This window comes from Limanda limanda, chromosome 22 (assembly GCF_963576545.1).
Source record: "Limanda limanda chromosome 22, fLimLim1.1, whole genome shotgun sequence".
NCBI lineage: Eukaryota > Metazoa > Chordata > Actinopteri > Pleuronectiformes > Pleuronectidae > Limanda > Limanda limanda.
In genome coordinates this window covers 7,489,780-7,504,574 of record NC_083657.1, presented here as the reverse complement: position 1 = coordinate 7,504,574, position 14,795 = coordinate 7,489,780, and the positions used below count along the sequence as shown (strand labels likewise).

General features: G+C 44.9%; 2 protein-coding genes across 3 annotated transcripts; both read left to right on the top strand.

Annotated features, from left to right (window-relative positions):
• The first annotated feature begins 1,353 nt into the window (after positions 1-1,353).
• Positions 1,354-5,822, top strand: bcl6b (BCL6B transcription repressor). The gene is made up of 12 exons (XM_061066028.1): positions 1,354-1,508; positions 1,808-1,885; positions 1,980-2,188; positions 2,453-2,707; positions 2,814-2,933; positions 3,211-3,403; positions 3,486-3,682; positions 3,777-3,883; positions 3,972-4,073; positions 4,174-4,304; positions 4,499-4,636; positions 4,722-5,822. The coding sequence occupies exons 3-12, from the start codon at positions 1,986-1,988 to the stop codon at positions 4,860-4,862; spliced, it is 1,587 nt and encodes a 528-aa protein (XP_060922011.1). The 5' UTR covers positions 1,354-1,508; positions 1,808-1,885; positions 1,980-1,985; the 3' UTR covers positions 4,863-5,822.
• Positions 5,823-7,340: 1,518 nt separating this feature from the next.
• slc16a13 (solute carrier family 16 member 13) lies at positions 7,341-14,685 on the top strand. 2 transcript variants are annotated; one of them, XM_061095924.1, is made up of 7 exons: positions 7,341-7,414; positions 7,685-7,803; positions 9,131-9,379; positions 10,247-10,390; positions 10,541-10,797; positions 11,510-12,041; positions 13,101-14,685. In XM_061095924.1, exons 3-7 carry the CDS (start codon positions 9,133-9,135, stop codon positions 13,325-13,327), a joined length of 1,407 nt encoding a protein of 468 aa, XP_060951907.1. In that variant the 5' UTR covers positions 7,341-7,414; positions 7,685-7,803; positions 9,131-9,132; the 3' UTR covers positions 13,328-14,685. The 2 variants fall into 2 exon arrangements, with proteins under 2 accessions (XP_060951907.1, XP_060951906.1); XM_061095923.1 differs by having other exon boundaries at positions 7,679-7,803.
• Positions 14,686-14,795: the final 110 nt, after the last annotated feature.

Sequence of the window (14,795 nt, the reverse complement as noted above, 5' to 3'; positions counted from 1 at the left end):
GTAAATTACTATAGTTTGTTAAGGAGCCAAAGCTCTGCGTATTTATTTCTTTCCATGGAGGAAAATCCTTGCAGATACAAGGAGAACAGTGAGAGTGCTAACCACTTTACCACTCTGCCGGTTCCCTGCAAACTGTAACACTATTATACATTGTAGTGGGAGTTGCAGCTGGAAATCAAACAAGGATATGTTTCCCTGTTTGCTTTCCCACTGTAGCTGCAGCACTTAATCAATCGCTGTGTGCACGCTTATCTGACGATTCCAATTCTGACGAGGTCCTGTGAAATACTTTGATGCGAAGGAAAACAGTTCACAGTTCATTTCTGTGAACCCAGAGGCTGCAGTCCGTCCGGATGAGGTAACTTTCCACTTGTTTTTGTAGTTATTGGTGACCTCTGACACCCCCCACCCCCCCATCTCCATTTCTCCTCCCTTGTCTTCTGCTCACTTTATTGTTGACGGATGTCCTGCGCAGGCGTTTTCATTCATGTCTCTGAGCAGCCTTGCAGGATGCCTACATTAGTGTGTGTGTGTGTGTGTGTGTGTGGTGTGTGTGTGTGTGTGTGGTGTGTGGTGGTTGTAGGGGGGGGGATTGAAGCGCAGTTCCTGTACATCTGTCGGTCGCAGCTCTCCCGGCCGGGGCGTGGTTAAAGGTTGTTTTTCAGCACCAGGAGAAGGTGTCTCCCGTCCACAACGATCGATTTTTGTCTCGCTTCCTTCCTCCTCATCCTCATAACACAACGCCTCTGCTCTCAGGCAGCAGGCCAGAAGCTTCCGGACACTGTTGTGGAGAACTGTATTATCCCCATTTACCTGCAGTCAACTCAGCAGTGACCCAGTTCCTATTTGAAAACGACTTGCTTGTTATATTCAAGAAATACCCTTGCAGGTGAAATACTAAATCATGCACCAACATCTCAGGAACTTGTGATAATCATTTAAAAAGTTGCTTGATGAGACAGAATCTCAATGATGAGGGCATCGCTTGTTTACGCTGCAACGACTTCCAGCTTCCTGTCAGTCAGTTTCCTGTGAACCTGGAGAGGGGTGAAGGGTAGGAAAGCGTTGGTGGGGGAAGCCTGGCGGTCCCTGGCTTACCCCTGGATAGCCCGGCACGTACTGCAGCCCCCCGAGGGGTCCTTGTATATATTTTCTCAGCGTGGCACACAAACACACTTTGCTTTCCTGCCATTACTTTGCTCAGAGCTATGGGGGTTTAGACAAACTAATAGCCCACTAAAAATACTCTGAGCCTGGGCCGGGGCCTTTTTCCTGCGCTGCTTCCATGTGTGCGCGTGGGCCATTGAGGAAGGAAGACACCAGCAGCCCTGCTTGTACGGGGGCTTCCTGCGCAACATTATAAAGAGTCCCCTCCCTGCAGCCTCCCCTTTCAGTGTCGGCCAGCGCCAGTGGAGGCTGCTCCACTTCTTTGACTGTAGACTGAACACTGAGGCCAGGGGGTTTGACGTCGGCCTGGTGCACGTCAGTTCTCGTCCCTGCTGGTCGGGGTGAGCTGGAAAACTGTTTTCTCTTTATATTATTTTATTATTAGTCTGTTTGATAACTGCTGGGGTTGGTTTTGAGGAGGATTTTCTGTGTTTTTGATTGATCTTTTTCAAATGATCCACATATTTGAGTTTAAATGTATGTTTTAAGTTAGAAATGGTTGAATTTGTTGTATTTAATATCTTACTAGTTATCTGAAATGATCTCTTTGCTGTTTGTCAACTCAACTGATATTTATAATATTAATAACAGTAAATATCAAGTGGATTAAGTCGGATTTTCCTTGTTTTTTCTGGTGCAGGTACGAGTAGGGAGCTGGTCTCACCTAACAGATGTGTCTGGGACACTCCAGTCTATTTATTTGTTCATTTACACACAGGTAGGTTGTCGTTTTGGGCCTTTGAATCCAAATTGTCACAAATTCTTTAATAACAAATCTGCACTTTACAAATCATTTGTTTTCTAAATTTCAGACAAGCATGATGGAGGTCTTGGGGGGTTACAGGGGCGACAGAGACATGGAGCTGAGGCCGGAGGGGTACGTGAAGGAGTTCACACGCCACTCCCACGACGTGCTGCTGAACCTGAACGAATTGAGGCACCGCAACGTCCTCACCGACTTCACCCTGGTGGTTGGGAACGTGCAGCTGCAGGCGCACTGTGCTGTGCTCGTGGCCTGCAGGTCGGTGCCTTTTGAAGCAATAACCTTTTTCTTTTATGACACAGTCCTCTGTAATGTCCTCTTCCAATCTCCTCTGGTTGACTCACTCTTGTTGTTTTTCCCTCTGCTGCTTCTCCGTCACTTCTTCCTGCTCAATTGCTCATCTTTTCCCCGGCATTTCTACTTTAATTCCTCCACCATGCACTCAGCGTTGAATCCACAAAATGCAGATAAACTAAAAATCTGATCTAGAATATTTCTCCCTTCCTCTCACTTCTCCCTCAGTGGCTTCTTCTACTCGCTGTACTCCCGCCGTGTGCTGCTCCAGGGGCGTGGTGTTGGTGGAAGTGGGGAGCAGCTCATGACCGTGACCCTCCCCAACTCCCTGGATCCGTCCAGCGTTTCCCTGCTGCTCGACTTCATGTACACCTCCCGCCTCCCTCTGACCCCGGGCGTGGTCCCCGGGGTGCTCGCCGTGGCCACCTACCTGCAGATGGACCACGTGGCCGAGACCTGCCGGGATTTCATGCACATGCACTGGTGAGGGGCTGGAAGCAAAACATCTGTTGTCAAAACATCTGTATTATTGTGGATTCATAAATGGAAATGAAAAATCCATCTTTTGACTTGATTCTCTGTTTTTCAGCACGGAGAATAAAAGTGCAAGACACCTCCGATTGGAGCTGGACTCCAGAGTGTCTGTCGCCTCTGTGGCCCCTAAAGGAGGAGATCTGCCTCATCCAGGACCGATGGCAGCAGCAGCAAGGTGAGAGAAATCAAAAACCCTTCATTGAGATGAAGGAAGGGCATCACATCAGGGGCGTGTCTCTTACATTTTCTAAAATCTAATTTCTTTGTTTATTAAAATTGGTTTTGATTCATCTTCCGATCGATTGATACACTGGCAACGAAAGTATATTAACATGTGTAAGGATACGTACACAGATTTCCATGAGTGTGTCTGCTGGCGGTTTGTGCTCGTGTCCCTTTGTCTGTCCGGCAGCTTTAGCTCATTACAGCCCTTCCTGTGTTTCTCCTGCAAGGTTCCCACTGGAGGGTGGGGGCTCGCTCAGGCAAGGGGCTTTCCCGTTTGGCCAGCCGGGGTCAAAGGAGCAGAGAGGAGGGCCGGGGTCGCCCCTCGTGGGCACCCGGACCCCGTCGCCGGACAGCCCTGCCCGCTCCAGCTGCCAACCCAGCTCTCCAGCCGAGTCCAACACGTGTAACAAGAACCTTGTGGTGAGTCTCGAGGAAATCATGTCATTGTCTCCTTTAACTGTAGTTTATAAGTTTATAAAATGAAACTTGTTTCTTTCTCCAGAATGATACCAAAGCCTCACCAGACCCAAAGGCCTGCAACTGGAAGAAATACAAGTACATCGTCCTCAACCCTCTCTGTGCTACTACCACAGTGAAGGAGGAGGAGATGGACGAACCCCAAAATCAAACATCGCCCGTCAAGGACCCCAAAGCCCCTGCAGAGGCGTGGTCTGGAGAAGTGCCCGGTCAGATTGATAGGTACGGAGCTGAAATAGTGAGAATTAAAGGAGTTGGGAGAACTTCAAAACAGGAAGTTTGTTTGTTAATCTGAAGTTGTGAACCTCTCCTTCAGACAGGGGCAGGCCTCCTGCTACGAGGGTTCTGGCCGAGCCCCTCCCCTCGGGCCACCCCCCTCTGTGGATCCCCTGAAAGTGCCCCCAACTCACAAGCAGGGAACAGGTGTGAAGCAAAACAGTAGATTTAAGCATTTTATTCTGTGTCAGTCAATGTAAAGGTGTGTTAAACATGTCCATGCTTGTATCTCCAGTTTCACCCTGCACCACTGACCAACCTGCAATCAAACGTGAGAACTTCTACGCGCCCTACTCTTACTCTGGTAACCTGCAAGGAGCCAAGTCTACCAGCTCAGGTGAGGATATATTTTATATCTCCCATTCTGTCTTTCTATCCGTCTCCGTGCTTGTTTTAGAAACGAAACTTTATCTCAAGAGTGACCTTTGCTCTGACAGGTGAGAAGCCGTACCGCTGCAACGTGTGCAGCGCCCAGTTCAACCGACCAGCCAACCTGAAGACTCACGCCCGCATTCACTCAGGAGAGAAGCCGTACCGCTGTGACACCTGCGGCGCACGGTTTGTTCAGGTGAGGGCTGGTTTCCATGGACTTTGTTAAGTACTAATAAAAACACTGTGCTTAGTTTTAAACCTGATCCAGGGTGTACATGTATACTCTCATTATTTCCTTCCAAAGCCTTGGGGCCCTGATAATAGAAGCTAATCATATTTAAGGACACATCTATTTACTTTGTACTTCCTGTTTGTGTGGTGGCGTTACAGGTCGCCCACCTCAGGGCCCACGTCCTGATCCACACGGGCGAGAAGCCGTACCCCTGCCATACCTGCGGCACCCGCTTCCGCCACCTGCAGACCCTGAAGAGCCACCTGCGCATTCACACGGGAGAGAAGCCTTACACTGTGAGTCCCCTGCTCCTCATGCATCACACGACACCGCCCCCCCCCCCCATCAAAACCTCATGACCCTCCTCCCTTTCTTCTTCAGTGTGAGAAGTGTGACCTGCACTTCCGCCACAAGAGCCAGCTGCGACTCCACCTGCGGCAGAAGCACGGCGCGGTGACCAACACCAAGATCCGCTACAAGGTGCTGACCGAGCCCTACCAGCCTCTGCTGCAGGCCTGCTGAGGAGGACGACCTTTGACCCCGAGCAGAATCACATCGGAATAGTCTAATTATTTCTTATTCTTTTAAAATATGAGGTGCTAATTTATAAATGTCAGTTTGGGCCTTTGGGTTAAAATGGAGTAGGTTTGTGGAAAGAGATCAACATGTTGCTGGATGAGGTTTGGAGCTAATATATGAATCTTATTAGTTGGGAGTCCCGGGCAGGGCCGGGTCTAGACAGGCATGTATGAGGGGGCAGCCACAAATCTTGAGGGGGCATTGTGCTTTATTATATTATTATTATTATAAATTGGGATTTAGTTTGAGGGGGCACAACATTTATTTGAGGGGGCCAGGCCCCCTCTTGCCCCTGCCTAGACCCGGCCCTGGTCCCGGGTGGCTTTTATTTTGAAAGATGAAGATGGGGTTCAGAAGTGTTTTTGAAGGTTTGTGAAGGGAGAGAATGAAAGGGAAAGAGATAAGGGAAGGAAGGGAGGATGTGTATACACTGAGATATGAAGATCTGTGAGCAAGAGTATGTGCAAGAGTCGGAAAGAAAGACAAAGCAAGTTTTCGGAAGGAGATCGTGGAACAGTTGGGAGTTTTTGGAGTAAATGAAAGTGAAACTTTGTTCTGACGCATGGAGAAGCACTTAGTCAGCGTTGAGATATTGAAGCTTTTCTAATTAAACGTGTATTTAACTCAGATTTATCTTTAGCTTAAGGCCTGGGGCCTGTGTGTTCTTTAAATATGCAGTTTCATCTGCACGGTCCAAGCAGGCAAAGGACTTAGCTTTCTAATAGTGAACAGAAAGTAGAAAAATGAAATGTGTTGTTTTCTGAAATGATACGTTTAAAAAAAGACGATTGTAATGAATTGGATGAGTGATAATAATAATGTTAAGTTTGTATGTTTATGGGTTCATTTGCTGGACAAAGATGGTTTCTTACAAGTTAAATTAAATCGTTTTTTGTAAAAATTGGACTGTTGATTTGAGTCTACTTTATTTAGATACATTCATACATATATACATAGATACATACAAGTGATACAAAAATGGGAAATAGTTTGAACTTGTGCATGAATATAAAATGTGTGTTCTCTCTCTCTCTCTCTGCCACACTTCCCTCCTCCAGCCTTTCTCCTCCCTGGACTTCCTTCCTCTCATTAACACGCTCTCTCTCTGCCCATGAATCACGTCTCGCCGTTTTCTCCACTTTGTGCTGTGTGGAAACAATGAGGCAGAGGGCACCTGCTTCCTCCAGGGTCCTCCCTCCACCAGCCAACAGCAATGGGTGTCGTGTTGTGGGGCCGGGGGATGGACGGGGGGGGGCCGCAGACTCCCGCTGAACTCTCCCACCCTCTGTCATCCACGGCTTCCTGCTCCCTGATGAGTTGTGGCTCGTGGTGGCTCATTGTCCGCACTCGGCAGACAAACGTTGGAAGTAAAACGGGACTTTCCAACCTTCTTCAAACCCCCCCCCCTCATCCCTCACTCAAACAAAAAGCTGTGAAAGCGGTGACATGTAGTTTCTTCCCCTTTCATCAATCTGAGGCCTTGAGGGGGTTCACAGAGGTCAAAGTTTGTCAGAAAACTGAAATGAAACGAGAAAATGTGCAAAATGTAATGAGGATTTTAACAAAAATCATATTTCTTTCCCTCTGGGCACACAAAACAAGAAAACAGTACACAATCTCCATGCAGCCGACATTTTGGATCTTGTTTCCCTCCTCTAGCATCAGTCTCCTGAACACGTTGTTGTTTGTTTGTTGTTCTTTTTTCTCTTCTGCTTCCCCAACAAGTAATTCAAGTATTTCTTGTCACCAAGAAGCAACAGTTGGTTTGTTTTGGACGCTGAAAGTTAACGTTGTGTAACTTTGGATAGACAGTCGAGGCAAATTTTTAACAATATGGCTGCCTGTACTCAAATAGTGGTCCTTACCACAGTGAATATGTGCTTCTCAGACTAATAGCTTTGGACAATGGGTGGGAATATTATTTCACTGTGGTGGTGAGATTCAAACACCTACTTTTTGGTTTAGTTATTAGAAATAGACACAAAGGAAAATGCCAGATGGGATGTTTGGGGGGTGATTTACGTCATCATTACACAAATACTCTTGTTAATGCTAATTATTACACATTAAAAAATCAGACATCAGGAAATCAAATGAATAGAATATCGATTAATCTATATACATGATAGAGATTATGAAGATGTCGTTCAACTGACACATTTTAAATAATGTCACAATCTGCTTTTTAATAACTAAACAAAACATTTAAATACATAATAAAACATAATATAAATTATTGTATGTAAGCTTGTTTTTAATATTTTAGGAGGGAATGTACACAAAATAATCAATCAACTAAATTATTGTTATTTAAAGGCAAATATTAAGATTACATGAAAAACAGTGTGTTATGCTGGACTTCAGGGGAGTCATGCTCAGTGTGCGCGTACCCGTAGAGCCCGTGCCCGCGCCTCCGCCTCGTTGGACCCGTGTTCTCTGTCACAGCTGGAGACTGAAGAATGTTCTGCTGCGGAGTCACACCAGCTCAGGAGACGGTGAGTAAATCAAACACCCTCCATGATGTTGCTGTGCGTATCTGTTCGGGGTTATTTTAATTGAACTCAACCAGTATCAGTAACCAGTATCCCAGTGAGAGAAGCTTCATTCAGTGACGAGTCAACGTTTCACAGTTTCTGTTTCCATAGCTACACACACGTCACAGTTAATCCAACACACCATCGAATGCATGAGCGTGAAAAATCCTCACAAAGTGTGTGTTTAATTCAGAAAGTTGTGTTTTAGTGTTTTTTTTTTTTTAGCTCCAGCTGCGGGTGACAGCCAGTGCGCATGCGCCCTGCAGAGTCATGTGCTCTTTCCGGTGCGCGTTCACGATCGTGCACCTGCTTGACTGACACGGATGTAGCGGAGTGAGACTCATCAGCAGGTCAGCATATTATTATTATTATTCATATTTTATATATATATTTATCATTTGGTTTAAAGAAGAATGTCTACAAGGAGTAAAAGTCCAAAAGTAGTTTTTAATGTGCATAAAAATAATGTCTTTACTAATGTAGGGCTTCTCAAAAATATACACAACACAATACAAATCACGAGAACAAATAGAAACAGAATCATAAAACGATAAATAAAAAATACCACTTAGCTTGACGTCTAATTTCAAAATAAAGCTACTTTTCTGTTTAATGTTATTCCTCAAAATCTATGTTCTTCTGGATGCTGGTGTGAATGAATCCATGTTGAATGAATCATAGAAAAATTCTTTAATTTGCTTGGTCAGTGGTTCATGATTTATGTAAAAAGCAGGTTTGCGATTTAACTCTTTAAGTTTGGTCCATGTCCCGTCCACTAACACGGAGAAGGTAGGATTTATGACCTGTGCAGCAGTCATTTATAACTTTTATAATAAATACTGACTTCACTTGACACCAGGCCTCTGTACAACTGCTCAGAAAATTAAAAATGGAAAAATTGCGGTGACAAAAACCCCTTCACCGTCTTGAATGTAAAGTTTCTGGTTGTGGTTCCTATGATGTTTTCCCAGAGACGACAAATATTTGCATAAACAAAGTCAAACCCAACACAGGATCATTACGTATAACCCTCTATTACCACCGTACTTCCATAGGTTGGTTTTAAATCCTGCAGCTCTTTATAAATATAAAGAAACACAACTTAAGAGGCTCAAAGAAATGGTGAAACACCGACTGCAGGTTTCACATTTGGATTTATTTGTAATTCTTGCAGCAGGGAGGTGAGTCATATGAGAATCAGGTCACAGTGACCGAAACACACGCAACATACTTTGTAAATGATTAATAAAATAAATTGTGTCAACCTTGTTTCATTACTTTCAGGAGTCAACTCAACCCACTAGTTTTTCTTGAAATCAAAATACCATAATCACTGAGGAACTTCATGTATATCTCACGTATTTGACTCCTTTTTGAACTTTTCATGGTCGACCCCTGAACTCTGGTCAGAGTCCACCTCTCACCCACAGTATATCTCCCTCTCAGATGAAAACCCACTTGTTAATTAGTGGTTAATTAGTAAACCTAGTCACCTTTCGATGGCACAACCAGGGATTTTATTGGCCCGTGGGGAGTTAATGATTCCATCTGTGGTCGGACAGGGAGAGGATCAGACACTCGCTCTGCACACCCGAAGGAGATAGAGGGTTTTCTCTCCTCCGTCCTTGTTGCTTCCCTGTTCTCCTGCTTTCTATTTATTTTTTACTTCATCTTCAGACATGACCAGCAATGAGCCCAAAGCAAAGAAGAGCGGTGGTGGCGGCTGCGGTGGCGGCGCTGAAGCTGCGGAGGATGGAGACTGGAGCTGGGCGCTGGTCGGCGCTCTGTTCGTCAGCACCAGCCTGGTGTTCGGCCTGATGCGCAGCCTGGGCGTCTTCTTCGTGGAGTTCGTCCGGTACTTTGAGGCGAGCGCTCAGGCCATCTCCTGGATCTCCTCCACCGGCCTGGCAGCGCAGCAGTTCTTCAGTGAGTTCCTCGTGCACGTGTCTGCAGCTACTTGTTATGAATTATACTTGTTATGAATTATAATAGGCAATGAAAAAAGTGATACAATGCATATGTTTTGTTTGACTAACAGCTCACAACCGTAGTTACACTGATTTAACTTTGAATGAAATGAATGTTAAGTATTTTTTATTGATGAATTGTTTAAAATATGAATCATAAACAACATTATTGAAGTGGTGTTGTCAAGCTTTATTCTCTACTTCACCTTATCTTACATTATGGGGAAGATAAAGTAACTCTGGGACATTGATATTCCTTTGTATCGGTCATACTCTAAAAATGCATCATCTAACCCTATCTTTTTATATTTTATTGTACTGCATCAAATCATATCGAATCATATTGTATCTTATATCTTCTCAAAAATATAAACAACACAATAAAAATCACGAGAACAAATAGAAACAGAATCATATGGAATCATACAACGATTAATAAAAAATACCACTTAGCTTGACCTCCCATTTAAAAATAAAAATACTTTTCTGTTAAATGTTGTTCCTCAACATCTATGTGATTCTGGATACTGCTGTGAATGAATCAATGTTGAGTGGATCATAGAATTCTATTATTTGCTTTGTCAGTTGTTCATGATTTATGTAAAAAGCAGGTTTGCGATTTAACTCTTTTAGTTTGGTCCAGGTCCCATCCACTAACACGGAGGAGGTGGGATTCATCTTTCAGTATCATACCATATGTCTTACATTTCATTAATAATGATCTTAAAACGTCTCAAATTTAACTGTAGTTTCAGTTGAAGTCAAACCATGTCCTTTACTGGCTGAGTGAAGAATGAGATAAAGACCCTGTGTGTGTTTGCTTCAGGTCCTCTGGGTGCAGCTCTGTGTAACGCCTACGACACCCGGGTGGTGGTGATGACCGGCGGCTTCCTTGCAGCCCTCGGTTTCATCCTCGCCTCTCAGGCCACGTGCCTGGTTCATCTCTACCTCACTATGGGTCTCATTTCAGGTAAAGTCTTATTATAAGTAACCAAATTATTCCGTTCGTCTTCCTATGGGAAGAGAGAGCACATCCTGTTTACTGTTAGTCCTTTGTTTACTTAAGTTACATGTTTAACCTGTTAACTGACCTCACAGTGCCCCTCCCCCTCTCCTCCAGGTTTTGGCTGGGGGCTGGTCTTCACGCCCATGGTGGCCACCGTCGTGGCTAACATCACGCGGCGCCGCACCCTGGCGTTGGGACTGGGGTTCTCCAGCATCGGCATCGTCTCCTTCATTTTCAACCCGCTCTTCCAGTTCCTGGTGGAGACGTACGGCTGGCGAGGGGCCCTGCTGATCCTGGGGGGCCTCAGCCTCAACATAGTGGCGTGCGGCGCCCTCATCCGTCCCAAACCACGCCCCAAGGCCCCGGAGAAGGTGGGACGGGACTCTGCTGTCTCCAACTTTTCAAACTTACAGATACAAAGCAGGGAAGTTGTACAGGGTTCGTACGGTCATGGAAAACCTGGAAAAGTCGTGGAATTTTAAAATGTGTTTTTCCAGGCCTGGAAAAGTCATGGAAAAAAAGAATCTCCCAAAAGTTTTGGAAAAGTCATGGAAATTTGTTATATTCATATTTTCATGTCGTTCATTACGATGAGTTTTAAATAGTTCATATGCTTTTAAAGAAATACTCTCAAAATATAAGCAGGCACACTTGGGTTTGTGTCATTTAAGGTATACTGTATGCCTTGGAATTCATATTTTAATACTTAATTTTGTCACTTTTTTGCGTATACACCGGGATTTCACAAAATGTTCGGTCATGGAAATTTGGTTTAAAGTTATTGAAAAGTCATGGAAAAGTCATGGAAATCCATTGGTCAAAATGTGTATGAACCCTGGTTGTAGATAAAAACCTATAAATTACTTCCATGGGAGGATTCTACTGGGTGTAGTATAAAGTAAAAGGGCCGATTGATCCAAATTCTAACACATTTTCTCATTTATCTTCAGCGGTTTGTTGTTATTTTTCTTTCGTAGTGTTTTTGTTCGTAGCGTTGGGATTCTCACTGATCCTAAGAAGGTTTTTATAGTTTCATCATGATCAGACAAAAGTTTACCTTGTTCCTTCTTGTCCTTCCTCCAGGTGGATTCGGAGAAAAACTCGTCTTGTTCTTCGTTGCTTGGACGACTCTCCTCCTACCTGGAGCTGCCGCTGCTCCTGGAGAGACCGTACCTCACCTACACCTCGGCCGTCACTTTGCTTAACGTCGGCTACTTCGTTCCGTATTTCCACCTGGTGGCCCACAGCCGGCAAGTCGGCTTCTCGGAGTACGAAGCTGCTTTTGTCATGTCGGCGGCCGGAGCCTCAGACATCCTGGGCCGCGTGGCGTCGGGCTGGTTCTCTGACCTGGGTCACTTCCGGCTGATCCACCTGCTGAGCCTGTGGACGGCGCTGGCCGGACTGTTCATCATGCTGCTGCCCATCAGCTCCTTGTCTGGATCTTACAGCATGCTGGTGGCGATCAGCCTCCTCTACGGGTTCTGCTCCGGGGCTTTGACCTCGCTGGTGTTCGCGGTGGTGCCCATGATTGTGGGCGTGGAGCGCGTGATGGGCGCCATCGGGCTGCTGCAGCTCATCGAGAGCGGCGCCGGGCTGCTGGGGACGCCGCTGTCAGGTAGGAGAGCACAGAGCTGAGCTACAGGAGTTTTATTATCTGTAGAGAAAGTCTGAGCTGAGTGAGTGTTATCTAAAGTGACCTCAAACACAGGTTAATACACTGAAGCTGAAAGTAGACAAACATTAACTGGACAAGTGAGGGTCAGGCGGCTTTCTTCAGCAAGGAGGTTATATTTACACCCATATCTGTTCATTTGTTTGTTTGTTGGCAAGTTTACGCCAGAAATGACCGGACAGACTTCCACCAAACTGGTGAAGGGATGTCGTATGGTCTAGGGTCAGAACTAATTTTGGTGCCATTCCAGATAAGGAGACTATCTCCTTTTCCCCCACCCAGACTGCTGGGAACCCGGGTGTGACACTCGATAGTCAGCTCTCCCTTACTGCCAACATTACTGCAACTACACGTTCCTGCAGATTCATGCTTCACAACATCAGGAGAACACGTCCCCTTCTCAGAAGGAGGCACAGGTTCTGGTCCAGGCTCTGGTCATAACACGCCCAGACTATTGTAACTCACTCCTGGGTGGTCTACCTGCTAGAGCTATCCGACCTCTGTAGGTTTTTAACCCAAATAAATGCACTCACACTCCTCCGCTCCCTTCACTGGTTACCAGTGGATGGCCGCATCCGTTTCAAAATAAGAGTACTTGCATACCGTGCTACGAGTGGATCGGGTCCAGTCTACATCCAGGACATGTTCAAACCTTACACCCCAGCATGCACTCACAGAATTACTCGCTAGCCTCCATTTTTATTCTTTATGCTAAACTAAGCTGCTAACTGTAGCTTCTATTTTCCCTTTAATTGTATAAAAAAAGCACAGTGATAAGAAGCAAGGTGTAAACAAGACTTTCTCTAATTATCCTTGTGTGGTTTTGAGTCTTTTCGTTAATTATCATGTAATCGACTCACACTTTATTCAGGTTCTTTGTAGTTTTTATCTGATTTTAGACATTTTGAGGTATTTCTTACACTTGATGCACAATAAAATGCTCTTTTTGTTAATGTTACTGTTTTATTGTATTCTAATAAAATGTTGTTTTCATTTCTCCAGGTTTGCTGAAGGACGTCACCGGCACCTACACCGCCTCTTTCCTGGTCGCGGGCGGCTTCGTGGTTCTCGGCACTTTGGCCATGATCTCCCTCCCTCACTTCTTCTCCCGCACAGATCCACCGGCTCCTCGCAGACGCTCACATGGGGACAAAGATAAGAGTTTACATTTAGAGCTGGAACAGATCAATTGTTCACCTCCCGACCCGAACCACGGAGGAGGTCAATGATCTGTGAGGATTAACCCTCAAGACTGTGTGAGGAAAGGGCTCAAGGGTCGTGTTCACCAGATCAGCCAGTATTACAGCTGCATTACCGTCGCACACATTGCTGAACGGCTGCGTGTTTGTGTTACACCTCAGAGACTCAGACCCAAAGTGGAACTCACTGGGAAACGACAGCGGATAAGGGACCAAAGAGTTTCTCTCTGTTACACATCCTGACCTCAGTTTAACGTTCGGACCAGAACCTGTGATCCAAAGGAAATACTTTGACAACATACAGATCATTGTCTGTTTGTCAAGATAAACAACGCGTCTCCACTTCCTCCAGAAATGACGCTTAAAATATCCCGGATACGAACGCTGCCCTCTTTGCATCGGGGGAACGCGTCTGTGGTCGCAAGGTCCCGTGGATACACGTGCTCGACCAATCAGGAGACAGCCTCAGGTGTCAATCGTGACCTTCACTGTGTTTTATAGCATCAAAAAACTAATTAAAACCAAACTCACAGAAAAAGGAACAGTTGAACAAACATCTGTGTGAGAAGAACTACCAAAACAAGACAGAAACATGATTTGTTGTACCTTGTTAAAACCAATGAATGGATTCCGTCAGCAGAAAAGCTGGAGTGCTTTTACTTTGAAATAGGAAGTGCTTGAACAGAAGTTTGGTTGTTTGAACGTACAGTGGGTTTGCATGAGAGAAAGGAACTGTTGTATGATTTTTACATATGCCGTTGAGTTAGCAAATAAGTCATCTGTGTTTGGAAAAGTAGCTGTGGCACGTTTTTAAATATGTTGCACTTACATAATTAATTATTAACCTTCCCACGCCTCTTTTCCACGACCGTATATATTCTTTTAACAGTGCACACGTGACATTTAGCCCCACGGTGTGTGAAGAGAAATGTGGATGATTATTAACTTTGTGGATTAAAGCCACTTGTTGTCTTGATAATTATCAGAACCACTCATGAGTTGCTCGGTCAGAACCTCTCAGCCTCAGGAACTTCTCTTTCCACCAGCGCATCAAAGCGCTGGGGCAGGAAAACAAGACTGTGAATCCAAGAGTGCCTTTTCTAATGATACATGAATGTGTATGAGCACTTTGAACTCATGTGAACCTTTGTGGAGCAGAGACATGAATGAACAGGCATCAGGATTTCAGAATCCTTCCATAGGTGATTCATTTTAAACCAATAGTAGACTTCACCCAAATGGCAGCTTCTAAACAATGGAGCTGCAATAATCATAAAGAGGTGGATATTTTTCCTGGCAGTGATTTTAAGCCATTATTCTCAGTCACTCTTAGATGTTAAAATGAGATATTTTGCACTTAAGATGATTGATTAAAAAAATGATATTTTTATTGTTTTAATGTGCTTGTTTTGTTTATCTTATGGTTTCTCAGTCTCTTATAATATTTTACTTCAACTTTTTGCTAAGAGGCTCCGTCCCAAGCTAACAGCTCCCTCTG

What these genes read in the sequence shown, in the direction of transcription:
- bcl6b (XM_061066028.1), top strand. Translation starts at nt 1,986, where the DNA reads ATGATGGAGGTCTTGGGGGGTTACAGGGGCGACAGAGACATGGAGCTG. An exon ending in CGTGTAACAAGAACCTTGTG is followed by an intron (nt 3,404 to 3,485) that starts GTGAGTCTCGAG and finishes TTCTTTCTCCAG; the next exon opens with AATGATACCAAAGCCTCACC. An exon ending in GTGCCCGGTCAGATTGATAG is followed by an intron (nt 3,683 to 3,776) that starts GTACGGAGCTGA and finishes CCTCTCCTTCAG; the next exon opens with ACAGGGGCAGGCCTCCTGCT.
- slc16a13 (XM_061095924.1), top strand. Translation starts at nt 9,133, where the DNA reads ATGACCAGCAATGAGCCCAAAGCAAAGAAGAGCGGTGGTGGCGGCTGC. An exon ending in GGCAGCGCAGCAGTTCTTCA is followed by an intron (nt 9,380 to 10,246) that starts GTGAGTTCCTCG and finishes TGTTTGCTTCAG; the next exon opens with GTCCTCTGGGTGCAGCTCTG. An exon ending in GCCCCAAGGCCCCGGAGAAG is followed by an intron (nt 10,798 to 11,509) that starts GTGGGACGGGAC and finishes TCCTTCCTCCAG; the next exon opens with GTGGATTCGGAGAAAAACTC.